Source organism: Hemiscyllium ocellatum, chromosome 7, assembly GCF_020745735.1.
Source record: "Hemiscyllium ocellatum isolate sHemOce1 chromosome 7, sHemOce1.pat.X.cur, whole genome shotgun sequence".
Classification (NCBI taxonomy): domain Eukaryota; kingdom Metazoa; phylum Chordata; class Chondrichthyes; order Orectolobiformes; family Hemiscylliidae; genus Hemiscyllium; species Hemiscyllium ocellatum.
The window spans coordinates 98,355,262-98,370,180 of record NC_083407.1 but is presented as its reverse complement, the minus strand read 5'-3'; the positions used below and the strand labels follow the sequence as shown (position 1 = coordinate 98,370,180).

At 39.4% G+C, this 14,919-nt stretch overlaps 1 protein-coding gene across 2 annotated transcripts in view; it reads left to right on the top strand.

The window, feature by feature from the left end:
- Window positions 1-14,919, top strand: part of nbeal1 (neurobeachin-like 1) — a 232,050-nt gene that overhangs the window by 168,565 nt on the left and 48,566 nt on the right. For both annotated transcript variants that reach the window (XM_060827558.1, XM_060827557.1), the window contains 8 exons: window positions 2,838-2,971; window positions 3,966-4,125; window positions 6,115-6,217; window positions 6,361-6,514; window positions 8,265-8,423; window positions 10,854-11,013; window positions 12,153-12,241; window positions 13,904-14,542. In XM_060827558.1, the coding sequence (XP_060683541.1) occupies window positions 2,838-2,971; window positions 3,966-4,125; window positions 6,115-6,217; window positions 6,361-6,514; window positions 8,265-8,423; window positions 10,854-11,013; window positions 12,153-12,241; window positions 13,904-14,542 (1,598 nt within the window). The remainder of the gene's footprint in view (window positions 1-2,837; window positions 2,972-3,965; window positions 4,126-6,114; window positions 6,218-6,360; window positions 6,515-8,264; window positions 8,424-10,853; window positions 11,014-12,152; window positions 12,242-13,903; window positions 14,543-14,919) is intronic.

The window sequence follows — 14,919 nt, the reverse complement described above, 5'->3', positions numbered from 1 at the left end:
TAAAAATAACGTGCCCTTGAGTTCTCACATTATGCATTGATCTGTGAGTACAGTGGAATTTTTAAATGGAAATTGTTGCAATAAATCAGAAATGTAACTTTCTTCCTAGTCACTGCTCCAAATGTGTTTGTTCCTTCCTTCCTTCCTTCCTTCCTTCCTTCCTTTGATCTAGAGCAATCATGGCTGACTCTTTGGTTTATTCTCTTGCCTCTAGTGACACATACTGCTGAAACATTCCCACACCAATACAACATTGCATTCCCAATTACAGCAGTGACTGAACCTCAACAGGTACTTTTACTGGCTATAAAGCAGGTTTTTAAGAATCCCTACAGTGAGGAAGCAGACCATTCAACCGATTGAGCCTACACCACCCCTCTGAAGAGCATTCCACCCAGATCTACCCTATCACTCTAACCCTGCATTTCCATTGGCTGATCCACCTAGACATCCCTGGACACTGTGGGCAATTTTGCATGGCCAATGCACTTAACTTGCACAACTTTGAATTATGAGAGGAAATGCACTTGGACGTGTGGAAACTGTATACAGACAATCACCCAAGGCTGGAATTGAATCCACATCCCTGACACTGTGAGGCAGCATTGCTAACCACTGAGTCACCCTGCTTAGTTTTGACAGTTGCTACATAATACAAGTCTTCCATTTATTTTAACGTTTCTTCTCCTTTTTCTATATTTTTTCAGAAAAGATTGTGAAGATCACAACATTGGTAGTTACCTTTATGAGAATTATTGCCAAAAAGACATGCAAATAACTAACTCCCATATTTCACCTGACCCTGTCCTCAGTAAAGACTCTTTAAAAAGTCAAGTAGAGCTTGCATTCTTAGAACACCTGATCATCTATCTCAGAATTGTCCGAAACATTTAACAGTTATTGTCACATTTCAGGACTGATTGACTTTGATGCATACAGCAGTTTATGCCTGGCAAATTCAGAAATCTATTTAAAAGGGAATTAAATAGTGCCTTGAAAAAAGGAGGGCATTAAACAGCATAGCATGCAGCAGGTGAATGGGACTGCACTAAACAGAAAAACACAATCATCTGAGATAAATGATCAAGTTATTTGTTTCTCTGGTGGAGTTGGTTGAAGGAAGAATCTGGGCCAGGGCACTGGAGAGTTCCTGAATATTTTTGAAAGTATTTTTCAATTCAACTGCACAGATATGTAAAGGATTTAATTTAACATTTCATCAAAGATAGCATCTGTGACTGTGGCTTAGAATTATTGAATCTTGCATTGCAGAAAACACCCATCAGTCTATTCCATCAGGATGATTGTGTTTTTCTGTTTAGTGCAGTCCCATTCACCTGCTGCATGCTATGCTGTTTAATGAACTTCTTTTTCCAAGGCACTGTTTAATTCTCTTTTAAACAAATTTCTGAATTCTGGTTTCTGGTAGGAATTTTCTCATTCTAATCACAAGCTACACACTAAAAATATATATTCATCTTTTTGATAATATATTTGTTCGATTGTGACCTCCTTGTGTGGATGTCTTACTATTAACGGTGTCATTTATCTTGAAATTCATCCACCTTCTCAGATCAAATGCTGATTGTTTTAATAACTTTCTTCATAACTGTAATCCCACATTACTATTGACATCGTAATTAATCTATACTGTGGTTTTTGCATTTCTGTAGTGAATACTCCAAATTGGATACAGTACTGCCAATTGCAGACTAATTAAGTCTTATACAAGTTCAATATTACTTCCTTGTCTTGATATTTTATACTTCTAGGTGGAAACCAAGAATCCTAATGGCTTTATCTGCATGTGCCACGTGTTATGATCAAGATAGGAGGAGTGCAATATATTTCTCTAGACATATCATTTCCAGGACAACACACAGAATTTAGTTTGTTTTACCCAGTTCCTGATATGACCAATCCTATTAGACTTAAAATAAAAACACCGGTCAGCCAAGTTCTTTAATAAATTTAAAATTACTGTTCTATTGAAGCTGCAAAGCTGGTTAACGCATGTAGTTTGATATATAAATCTACCCTTTAAATTACCCAAAATGCACGGGCTGGGTAAAGTGGAAGAAAAGGATTTATTTGCACCAATTCACCTTTGTGAGGAAAGTACATTTTTGGCTAATAAGCCTCGAGATGTTCAAATGGCTGACATTCTGTCCTTTGTAGACAGGTGTCACCAAACGTAGGCAGGGTCTGGGGTTTTGCCAGTTGTATTTTGCTCAGGAAACACAGGTTTCCCAGTTGCTGTACAAGAGAACAATCAGGTTTCATACTGGATTCACCGCAGATGTGCTTATGAAATAGAAGAACCGAGCTTCACAGCTAGTTCATTAGCAGGCACCTCCCCAAATTGAAAGCCTGAAACCATCTGGAAGCCTGCAAAGTATGAAATAGAGCGGTCGTAAAACCCAGTTGTGAAAACAGTCGTGTTTTTCCTGAAATGAATTCCAGCAAACAAACTCAACAGTTACCTAGAACCATGTGAAAGCCAAGAAATTTGTTGTTAAACAAGAAGTTCTAGTGTATCTTTCAAAAAACTTCAAAATAAAAAAGTCCAGTTATTTCCATACCCCTTCTAGTTCAAGTGCATAAAAGTTATAAAATGTGAAACCATCATTACTCAAGCTCAGTTTTAAAAAACTGAACATATTTAATTTGGGCCATTCAAACTCCAGGGACTTGCAAATATTTCAGGGATGAGAAAGATTTTTCAGATAGACAGGGAAGGAATCTAGGAATTTGATTTCCTTCATCAGTGAAATTGTTCATTTCTCATAAACTGTATGTATTTACATATTGTGGCTGTGATTGTGTGTGATTTACAGAGGCCAGACTGGAGAAGAACCCTGTAGCTACTTTTCTCCTGACACTAAAGCACTTCATAAGAAGGCATCCAATCAATCAAGAGAACCTGCTTCACTCGCATGGAGTTGCCACTTTAGGTGCCTTACTGCAGAAGGTAGGGAATCTCTATCCTGTACATCTTAAAGTAATTACTGAGAGAAAATTTGTGTAATGCTAATAGAAGTCAATGTAACAGGTATTTAAACAGCTCTTAACACATCTAAGAGGTATGTCATGAAATGAACAAATTTTAAAATTGAATTTATTAGGTAAAGTGCATCATACTGCACAAGATAAAACAAATATTCTCCATTAGTAGTTGTGATTGTATTTTATTTTTTGGACAACAAATAAAGAACTCTATGAAAGTAGTAGCCAGAGAAAGAAAGTGAATGAATGATAAGGGAAAGGAATTTATAATGGGGACTAAAGATGGCAACTTTTGGTTACCCAGTCATTATGTAGATGACATTTCTGCTTATCCATTTTAGGTAGGTAGACAGTTTAGAGATGTAAGAGAAGTCAAAAGAGATGGGAAAGGGTTAGAATTGGGTATTTTACTTTACTCATACATGGCATGTGAGCATTGCTGGCTGGGCCAGCTTTTATTGCTCATCACTAACTACCCAGGGCAGTTAAGAGTTGACTAGTTTTCTGTGGGTCTGAAGTCACATAGGCCCCAAGCCAGGTAAGGATGGCCGATATGTTTCGAAAGTGAACCAGATGTTTGTTTGTTTGTTTAAAACAATCAGCAGTGGTTAAATGGTCTTCATGAGCCAGATTTCTTTTTCAAAATTTAACATCTACCATGATAAGATGTGAAGCCACATCCCCAGAGCATTAGCTCTGGGTTTTGAGTGACTAGTGAAATTACCACTAGGCTGCCTTACGCTACACCATATGTACCAAATTCAGTAAGAGAAAAAGACCAGCTTGTGCTCAAGCCTGCTTGTTGTTGTAAGGAGCAAGCTTTCAAGCCAAGTTAGCCTTCGCAGTGTGTACTTTGTTATCTGGTATAACACACTGATTTGTAGTGGTTTCTCTTTACACTTGGGTATCTGTTTGAAGGAGGTCAAACTGTAATGTATTTTAAACGTCTTGTGTGACAGATGCCAAATAGTTTAGCGGATGTGAACATGCTGGTGGCTGTGCAGTTACTGATTGAACAAGCAAACGTAGAGAAGAATACACAGCTCCTGCATCAGATGTATCAACATCTGCTGTTTGACTTTCGAATCTGGAGCCGTGGGGATTTCCCATTCCGAATTGGCAAGTGCATTTTCTCAGCCACTGTAATGGATGTAACTCAATTGAGATGCAATGTAGAGAAATAGATTAATATATATATATACACACACACACACACACACACACACACACACACACACACACACACACACACACACACACACACACACACACACACACACACACCTGGAGATATGCTCTGATGTAGGAAATACAGCAGCTATTTCCTGCCTCCCAAGTTCTCACAATGATGTTATGTCCAGATAATCTTTTTGTGGTTTTCGTTGTGTGGTAAAGACTAGTCGGGGAGAACTTGCTTTCTTTTCTTTAAAACTCTCCTGTGGAATCTTCCATGGCCCACCAAGAAGTTAGATGGAGCCCAGTTTCATCCAGAAGGTGTTACCTTTTACAATGGAGCAAATCTCCATCCCCCAGTGACTCCTGGTATGTACCACAATGTTAGCTGGGAATTTGTGCTCAAGTCCCTGGAGTGGAACTTACTCTAAAACCTTTAAATTCAAAAGTTAGAATGTTATCACTGACAATTCTCCCACTCCTTGCTTGATGCAGGAAAGTGTTCCGTTACCTTGCAGAAGGAAACTAACAATTTTCAACTGTTTAATCAAAATAAATATGCATGAATATATGGGTATAATTGTAATACTGGATTTACATTTGCACAGAATATACAAGTACATTTTGGATATCATTGGCTGCCAAACATTATTTTAATTAGGGTGGAGTTGGATTATAGACAGATTTAGTTTCCAATCCTTTAAGGATTGCCCAAATATCCAAAGGGAAATTATTCTAAGCTGTCCCTGCAGTATCAAATTATCTGTAGTTTGACTCATAAAATGGTATAGAAAATGGTAAATGCACATTGTCTTAGGAGAAAGATGTTCAAAGTTTAAAGTTGGGTAGTTTTATTAGGAATATCTTTTATTCTTAGCTTGTCACATAATATTTAATAAAATTGCATAAAAAGAGGCCAGTTGACCAATTATGCTTTATTTTATGATTCTCTGAAAGAGCTATCCAACTATCCCTGTTTTCTTCGGAGTTCTGCACCTTTTTAAAAAATATTTATTCAACTTGCTTTTAAAAGTTAGCTTCCACTATCTTTTCTTGCAGTGCATTCTAAGACATTTATGGTTTAGATTAGATTAGATTCCCTACAGTGTGGAAACAGACCCTTCACCCCAACCATTTCACATCGACCCTCTGAAGAGTAGCCCACCCAGACCCATTCCCCTACCCTATATTTACCCCTGACTTGGCAATTTAGTATGGCCAATACACCTGACATGCGCATCTTTTTGGATCGTGGGAGGAAACCCACACAGACACGGGGAGAATGTGCAAACTCCACACAGACAGTGACCCGAGGTGTGAATCCCGGTCCCTGGCACTGTGAAGCTGCAGTGCTAACCACTGAGCCACCATGCCGCCCCAAACAGTGTAGAGTAATTCTCTCATCTCCCTCTGAACATTTTGCCAATTAATATTTGCTTCTCACTTTGGTCCCCCAGAGTGGCATCAGATTTAATTCCACAGTATTGATTCCCCTCATTGGATGGACACAAAAATAATCACTACCATGTCTGTTTAAAACTGAGAAGTGACATTGTACCTACCTTAACAATTGATCCATATGTTACTCCCTTACTTTAAAATTTTTGCTCGGTTTATAAAAATTGGAAGTATAAAAGCTTGCTTTTATACATTGTGAAAGTAAGATGAAGGTGCATCCCTTTTGCCAAACTTTACAGCAGTCATCCTACTATAGCGTTGTAATTCTTGCTTTAACACCTAAATTCCGTAAAGCCTGTTTTTGTGCTGTATAAATAAATGCTTATGAGAGGAGTTAAGCAAATATGGATTTTGGGGGGCTTTCTAAGTTGCTCATTTTGACCTTTGTGGCAAATCCTAAACCTAATCTTTTTGACTCTCTTGCAACTGTCTTTTATTGAGGTCTGTCATAAAAGGGTAACCAGTTTTCTATTTCAGGCCATATTCAGTACTTATCCACAATCATCAAAGACAATCGGAAGCTATTTAGGAAGAAATATGGGGTGCAATTTTTGCTTGATGTGATCCGGATGTGTTACAGGTAGAGTGTTCTGCTCTCTTCTCTGCTACCTTTTTTATTTGAAGAATGAATATGGTTTATAGACGCTAAGCAACAACTCAATACCCTCAATCCAATGTGGAAATACCTGACTGCTTCCCATTCTTTGGCACTTCTCTGAACAGCTCAGATAAAGACAGTGACTTGTCCGCAGATGACGTGAAGACTATCCGCGCTTCTCTGTATGGGCTAATTAAATACTTCATCAGCAAAGGAGTGATACAGGAAGAGGTCCAGAGCATCATGGGATACATTGCCGCTATCAGTGATGAACAGCAGGTAAAAGAGGGATTTTGTTTTGTTCCAGACGTTTACCTCACAGTTATTTGGTGATACTGAGCTTAGGTATTGGTGATAAAAGACACACATTTTGTCGAAGCTCTTAGTCTTGCAAAAATGTCCTGACAAGTACAAGATGAAAAATGTCAACCAAGCTCATCTTTTCCCTCATTGTGGCCATACCACTAATTGAAATAGCTAACTACACGGGGACACCAGCATCTGTAAGTTCTTCTCCAAACCACTCACCGTCCTGACTTCGAAATTTACTTCAGTATTGCCGGGTCAAAATCTTGAAAGTTCTTTTCTAGTAGTGTTGTGGGTGTACAAACGTCACATGGACTGCAGCAGTTTAAGAGGGCAAGTTGTCGTCACCACCTCAAGGGCATCTAGGGATGGGCAATAATGCTGGTCACCAACTGATGCCCACACCCTGCGAGTGAATTTTTTTAAAAAAGCTAATAATCCTACACCCTTTGTCCCATACACAAAGAGCTGCACCTTTCACTCGTTTAAGAGTTTATTCAGTTCCATTTTGAAATTAATATTGCATCTGCGTCCACGACTCTTTCAGGCAGCTTATTAAAATGCTACACAATAACTATTTGTTTTGTATTCTTTCATGTGACATGGGCAAATCTGCCAAGACCATATTTATTACCCAATTCTAACTGCCCTTGGAAAACATGATGTTGACCTGCTTCCTTGAACTGCTGCAGTCCATGTGGTGTAAGTGTATCCATAGCGATGAAAGCTTGGGAATTCCAGGTTTTTGATCTATCAACAACAGCCATGAACCTGAGGGGACTCGGATGACATGGAGTGAATAGTTTAGTTATCCGTATGCTGTAATCTATTTGAATGTTTATCATCTGCTGCAAAGCCAGGGAGCAGTATTGAATCTAGGTAATGGGTCTTACCTGCTGGCTGGAAAGCTGGTGAGAGATTTGTGTTTTGGGGAATGCCGACTGAATAAAGTGCCAGCCAGGCATTTATCTGCCCAAGCAACTTCCAGGATTCCTGAGTGATCTAGGCTACACATGAGTGATGGCACATGTGGCAAGAGAAATGGGATGATTTCTAATATTCCCCCACCCCTCCGACACACGTCCACAATGATTGGTTCCTCTACCAGGCATTGAGGGCCTTTGAACAAGTGATGCCATTTCTTGGAAACCTGCAAGTAATTCTGACAGAGTTTGCATTGTGCGAAGCTTTGGCCTTGAGGGAATGCTCCACTGTTGGTGACACCCCATTTTGGATGGGGTTAGCCAAAGTGCTTTCTGTCCCAATGAGGACAAAAATGAAGTCATTCTGATAAAGAGCAGAAAAAAAATGATCCAATATGGATGAGCTGTTTGCATTTTTTTGCTTGTGCAATCTTGTTGTATGGGAATTGAGTGCTATCTTTCCTACATTTTCTACATTTCATTTATTGGCTGTAAGCCCTTTGGAGCAAGTAATATGAGGTTGTGACATAAATGCAGTCTTCCTTGAAGGGAAGTAAAGTATTTTGTATAAAATGATGGAATATGACATTTGTGTGCATTTGTATACATGTTAATATTAAAGTCTAGATGCCCAGTGGAAATGTTATTCGCTGACCAGATTTGGTCATGAAAAGCAGTAGAAACCTAAAAATGTTGAAATCCTTTGTATGTCTTCCTACAATAATATAAGCACTGAACGTTGTTGCAGGCAGAATTTGGATCTGATTGCTGATTTTTATTTTGGATGTGTGTATTTGTAGCTCTCTGGAATCCTGGAGATTCTGCTGAATCTCCTTCAGACTAGTTCAGCTCGGGACCAGCTCTACCTGCTGCTGTTTGAACCAGGGCATGCTGACATTCTGTATGCACTGCTGCTGACGAGCAAGTATTCTGACACGTTGCGTGAGCTCGTTTTCAAGGTACTCTGCACGCTTAATAAGCTAATATATTTGACAATGCACCTCATGCAAAAAAAGTTTTGTTGACCTTAATTTGTGATAGACCATTGGAAAACACTTGCGTTTCAGTGACTGCGTTTTTAAAGTGAAACGTATCACACAAGTTTTGCAAGAAGACTGAGATTCGGTGACTAGGTTTGGTAATTGAGGTCCCAATGATCAACAACACTTCGTTCCTATTCAGTTGGGAAGATCTCAGTCTTGAACATTTGGCTGACTTGATAAAGCCAAAGGTAAAAATCGCACAACACAAGATTATAGTCCAACAGGTTTATTTGGAAGCACTAGCTTTCAAAGTGTTGCTTCTTCATCAGGACAACTGCCTGATGAAGAAGTAGCACTTTGAAAGCTAGTGCTTCCAACTAAATCTGTTGGACTATAACAGGGTTTTGTCATTTTTGACTTAGTCCACCCCAGTCCAACATCGGCACCTCTAAATGATTGATAAAGCCACTCTCAGTTGCTTCCAATCTTAGAGGTAAAAGAAGCAGGAGTGGGATACATGTTTCCAGACTCAGGAGCTGTGTGACCTAGAAGAGTAGCTGAAAGTCAATTAGTTGAAGCCAAGCAAGTTATTTAAAATTAAACCTGATGGAATTGAAAGCAAATTATTTATTTGGTTAGGACTTTGCATAGCTAGCAGACAACATAGCTGGGGTAATGGATATGTAACTGATTTGGAAAGAAGTGAAAAGTGGTATCCCACTGGAATTGCAACAAATCTGTATCTCAATTGATTGCAAATGTGGATAACAAAGTTAAGAGGAAAATCAGGTGAAAGTGAGGACTGCAGGTGCTGGAGATTAGAGTTGACAGTGTGGTGCTGGAAAAGCACAGCAGGTCAGGCAGCATCCAAGTAGCAAGAGAATTGACATTTCAGGCAAAAGCCCTTCATCAGGAATTCCTGCACCACACGCTCGATGAGAAGGAAATCAGTAAAGTATAGTAGTCAATATGAATAGAATTTTAAATGCTAATGGTATAGAGCACTAGATTATAAAAGAGCAAAGATTTTCCGTAGCTGTGCTGTGCCTGAATTAGCCCACGTCTGAAGTACTGAGTACAGATGTAACTGTCACACCAAAGCTAAGGATGTGATGGCTTTGGGAGGAGGAATTCAGCACAGTGTAACCAGGGTCCACAGGTTAAATTATAAGCCAGGAGCTCGTAGAGAAAGGCTTGTACTCCTGAAATCTGGAAGGTAATTGGGTAATTGATATTTATTATTTTTAATAGGCAGAACAGTTTCAGAGAAACCTGTTTCACTACTTTAATGGGCAGCAGGCTGAAGGGGAATCGAAAATAAGGGATATGATCTTAAAATCAGAGTCAGGGCATTCAGGAGCAAAGTTAGAAGACACTTCAAACAAACTCGGTTAACAATATTATTTTTGAGATTAGTAGAGTTTGCAAATCTATGGTAGAAGAGGATAATGAACCCAAGGTGGATAGATGTAATTGCGATACAGATCAGCTGTGATTTCACTAAAAGCTAGAGGAATTGAATTTGTAACAGGAGCATTAAGCAAGAAATCTGTGACCTAAATACAAGATCTCCAATGCTTTATTTGCCTCAGGAGTCATAGCAATCTGATTTTTGAGGTAACTATCTGCCCTCTGTTGTCACATCCCATGGCACACCAAACAGCAAGACATCTGATTTTAGTGACGAAAGCAGTTTTAACAAGAAAAGAAATTGTGTTTATTTCTTTAAATCATGTTAGCCATTGGTGTACTGTAATTGATGTTAAGAACGTAGGAGTCTATTCTCCCGTCACGACGGTTGAGCCATTCTGTTTAGCCATGGCTGATTTGTACGTTAACCCCGTTTTATCTGCATTAGTTCTGTAACCATGAGTACTCTTAACTTAAAAAAAGTCTCCCATGACAGTTTCAAATTGATCCTGACCCTCAGCAGCTTTTTGTGGGAGAGATTTCCATCGTGTTTTATGTGAAACAGTGCCTCCTGGCGTCACCTTGATCAACCGAGCACTAATTTTAAGATTATACCCCGTTGTTCAGGAGTCATGCACCAGAAAAACCAGGTTTCTTCTCTTTCCCCTATCGGAACCTCCCTGTCTTTACCCCACAGCCGTTCTGTTTCTGTTAGTAGCCATTTGCACCAGACAGTGCTGGAAGAATTAAACACTTAGTGCCTTGAGGATTGAATCAAATTATGTCCTTCCTTCTGCATTCAAACAGCCTGCTAAGGCCTACTGTCTGGACATTCACCCAAAGTCTGCCACACTCATGGTATGGTCATCATCGACTGCCCAGGCCTGTGGAAATGTATCCATTTTCTGTCTTCATATTATAAAGTTTCAAACAAACAGTTTGCACTTTTCAGACCTAAACATAGTATTAACATGTTTAAATTCTGCTCCTCGATAGATATTTGAGAGGATGTTAAAGTGCGATAAGGTTTATGAACGGAACAAGCAGCGCATCAAGCTGAGGGATGTGGGTTATTCAGGACTCATCATGCTGCTGAATGAATCCCTGATTACTGTGTCTCTGGTCAAAAGCCTCTTGCATCAAATCCTACAAGCAGGTAAATTGAGAGTTTGTTGCAACGGTGAAGACTTGAACTATACTAATGAGATAATTGACTGCCAATGTGTTTGTCTCATTGATTGAGGGCCTATACCTCGTTGGTAACTTTTTAAAAAATTAACCTGTTCATAGATGTTATTACATGCCACTGATTGTGTGCCTCCTAGCTCAGAGATAGGGACATTACCGTTGCGTCACAAGACTCCCTTTGGGGCACAAGAAACTTAACTGTGACTTCCTGGAGGTACGTTTGGATTGAGGTGCTGGACTCAAACAATTCATCGTTGACTGATTCAAATATCCAATATAGAATTGCTGCTTGAGGCAACATGACACAATAATGCAAACATGTTAGTTATCCATAATGTGGGAAAAGTAGCTAAAGTATGATTTTCTTTTTCTCAAAACATGTTTTGAAGGGCATTGTGTTCATTTGTAAAGAGGTTATGGTGAAATACACTGCTTTCTAGTCCTGCCAGTGAAGTGTATGCAGGAGAGGTGCATAGATTATAGATTGCAACAGAAAGTAGATATGTTAACAATTTTCCCACATGGTTGGCATCATTCCTCAATCAACCAGTTGAGAGCACATATCCGCTACCTCCCTGTCATGGCTGTACTTGAGCTAACTACTGAGAACATATATAAGGAATGTCTTGTTCGTGGATATTGAATCTGTGTTCTTCTACAGTGTTCATGGTCGAGAGCATTTGTATGAACTTGATCAGACTTGCAGACCATTTTTTCTTCATTTTTGGTTACTTGCCAGTCCTGACTAGGAGGATGGACATTATAAAGCAGCTGTTACAAGGGGAGTGAGATAAAGTCCAATCATCCATGTGGTATTTTTACATTTGTTACCTTGCTTCTGACAAGGCTGTCTACTTCTGAAATCTAATTGTGAATTCACTTATCTGTGAATTTCCTCATTTGGTGGAGGCAGATTCAAATAATAAAGAGGGAATTGGATATATTATCTGAAAAGGAAGACTGTGTAAGGCTATAGGGAGAAGAGAGGAGAATGGCTCCAGGTGATGGGATGAATGATCTCCTTCTGTACTGTGTCAGTTCTTAATTCTGTGGTTATGCAGAATTAAATGCAATTACTAACTTTTTTTCTGGTTCCATTTGTTTCAGACTCTGTGGTGAATTATAAAGATGTAATGGCTGTGGTTCACCTGGTGCATAAAGCAGGACTCAATGTGAGGCTTGCTGTTTGCCGAAAGGTCAGTCTTCTCCTCCTTTTAATGATTCACACTTTCTTTGAGATTCATGCAAGAAAATACTGGAATCATAGAAAATCAAAGAAAGTGCCAAGAATATGTTCATTTTTTATCAGTCAACCTTTTAATGCTGAAACCAAATCTATGACTATTATATTCCTTGTTCCTGAATTATGTATACTCTAAGTTTGTGGCTTAACATGATATCAGCAACTGTGTGCTACGACAATTGAGTTGATGTTTTCTGGCTAGGTAATGAGAAGCCAAGTAAATGACTTGATCAATGTATGTTTATGGGAGGATCCAGAGTAAACCAGATGTTAAAAGCAAGATGCATTAGAATTGGGATCATGCAGACTCTTTAGTGGAGCCGAAGAGAGAAAATTGTATAGACTTACATCTTTATTCAATGACTATGAAGGAAAGAGAGAGAGAGAGAGAGAGATGAATAATATATGCCTCCTAACCTTTTATATGCAAAGGCCTTAGAGAAAATGTGGGCAATCTTCCCATAAATATGGAAAGGGAGAACGTCATGTCCATGATCAAATCCTTTGTGAACCTTGGACTGAAATGCTATTTCTGTTGCTGCTTTTGGAGCATCATTTCCAGTGATGGTTGCTGTGACCTCGGGAAAAGAATGGCAAGAGAGGAAAGATAAACATTTTTGTTCAGTTTGCTGCATGAAGCTTGGGCAGTGTGTGAAGATTGTGGGTACTGTGTGTGAATTTATTTAAATGAAAGCAAGTGGAGTGTCTGATGAAAAAGATGAATGTTATATTGTCCAGTTCTAGCTTTAAAGAGGATCCTTTGATGGCTAACCAGATATTGCAGAGATTGTTGACTGTCAAATTACTAGTTAATCTTGCAGACCAAACTACAAAGTCCTGTTCTGAGTACATTGCACACTGGGGCAATGGGATACTTCTTAGCCCTACTTCAGCTGTACCTTATTTAAGGGTGGGGTGCCATTTAAAACAGAGATGAGGAATTTTTTTTCTCACTGAGTGTTGAAAGTCTTTGGAATTCCCTTCCTCAAAGGAGAACCAATGCGGAATCTTAAGTATTTTTAAGGCAGAGGCTGATAGATTCCCAGTGACCGAGGGGGATGAAAGATTCTTGGAGATACGCTGAAATTTAGAGTTGAGGTCAAAATCAGATCAGCCACGATCTTACTGATTGGAAGAGCAGGCTCAAAGGGCTGAGTGGCCATCTCTTTCTTCTTGTTTGCATATGAGTAATGTGACCACCTCTCAGCCAACAAGAGTAAATGGGTTCTCACCTTTATTGTAAGGCTGATAAAGTTTGTACATAGTAAGGAACAAACATTTTTAACCTGATCCTGAGACCAAGGCTATGCTGTTGATTATTGTGCAACCTTGGATGTTGGAATTGTGCCCTGAGCAGATGGTGAGATTCGCCAGTCCATTGTCACTCTTGGATCTGACAGGTTAAGTATCAGCTACAACTTGAGTGTTAAGATCACAAAAGATCTTGTACTGCTGTTTCTGTTTTGGTACAAATTGATTACTTTGCCATACAGACATTGATTAGTGAGCAATACGAAAAATAACAGCAATTTTAAAAGACCAGTAGAAAGCAAAAATATCAGTTATTTTGTTGGTGACATTTAAGCGATCTTCCTTTCTCCTTGAATTGTTTTAGATTTATCAGCACTTGCAGTCCCAACAGGATGCAGCCCAGCAGATAGCAAAGCAGACCAGTTGGCAAGAAACATTTGTGCGGTTATTTCTGAAGGAAAATGCTGAGAGCAAGGAGAGTGCTGGCGTGGACAGTTTGAACAACAATTTGGATTTTGGTAAACAAGCTGATTCCCAGCTTGAGCTGCGACCCGGCATAGAACAGTTAAGAAGCACTAACGAAGCATCAAATATTCCGGATGACAAGCTGTCAGATGGTGATACAGTCGACAATGTGCCCTTCAACAAGTTCTATGATAACAGAAATTTTGATGGGTTGGTTGAAAGATTCACTGACTCAAGCCACTCCTCTGAGATGTTTTCAGATGAAAGTGTCCTCACAGAAAATTTGGTGGAAAATCAGGCTCAGTTGGAGGACTGGACTCCAAAGGGGAGAAGCCTAACACTAGACTTGTCAAGCATGGCCTCTTATGAAATGGGTGACATTGAAAGTCAGACACCAGGTAGCGTAGCCAGCACCCCATCTCCACTTGAGATGCCCAAACACTTTCCTGGTGCACAGTTTGATAAGGAACCTAGCAGCACAGATGATTCAAGTTATATGGATGATACATCAATCTATGAAGTCTCTGGAAGTGGAGAGGTAATTTGTTAAATGATTTTTGTGCCATTTTTGTTTTGTTTTAAAGCAGGTATAATTAATGCTTATATTGAGGGATTGGCGGGGGGTGGGGGGAAGAATCAAACTTGCTAAGTAACTAGTGGTAGTTGTATTACAGGTTGTTGGTCTCTGATTAAGAAACTCAACATTGGTTTCAATTGATCTTCAATTGAAGTGCTTCTCCCAGTGGGAAGACATTCCAGATAAGGAATGTCATCACTGCTGAACCACCAAATATTAATTCTGAGGGGCATCTGACCCAATGGCAGCAGCTCACAAGTGTGCCCTGTAATCCCATTTAATAATGTCAAGAAAATTTGTGTAATTGGTGTTTTCGTTCCTATTAGCTTCTGCTTGTA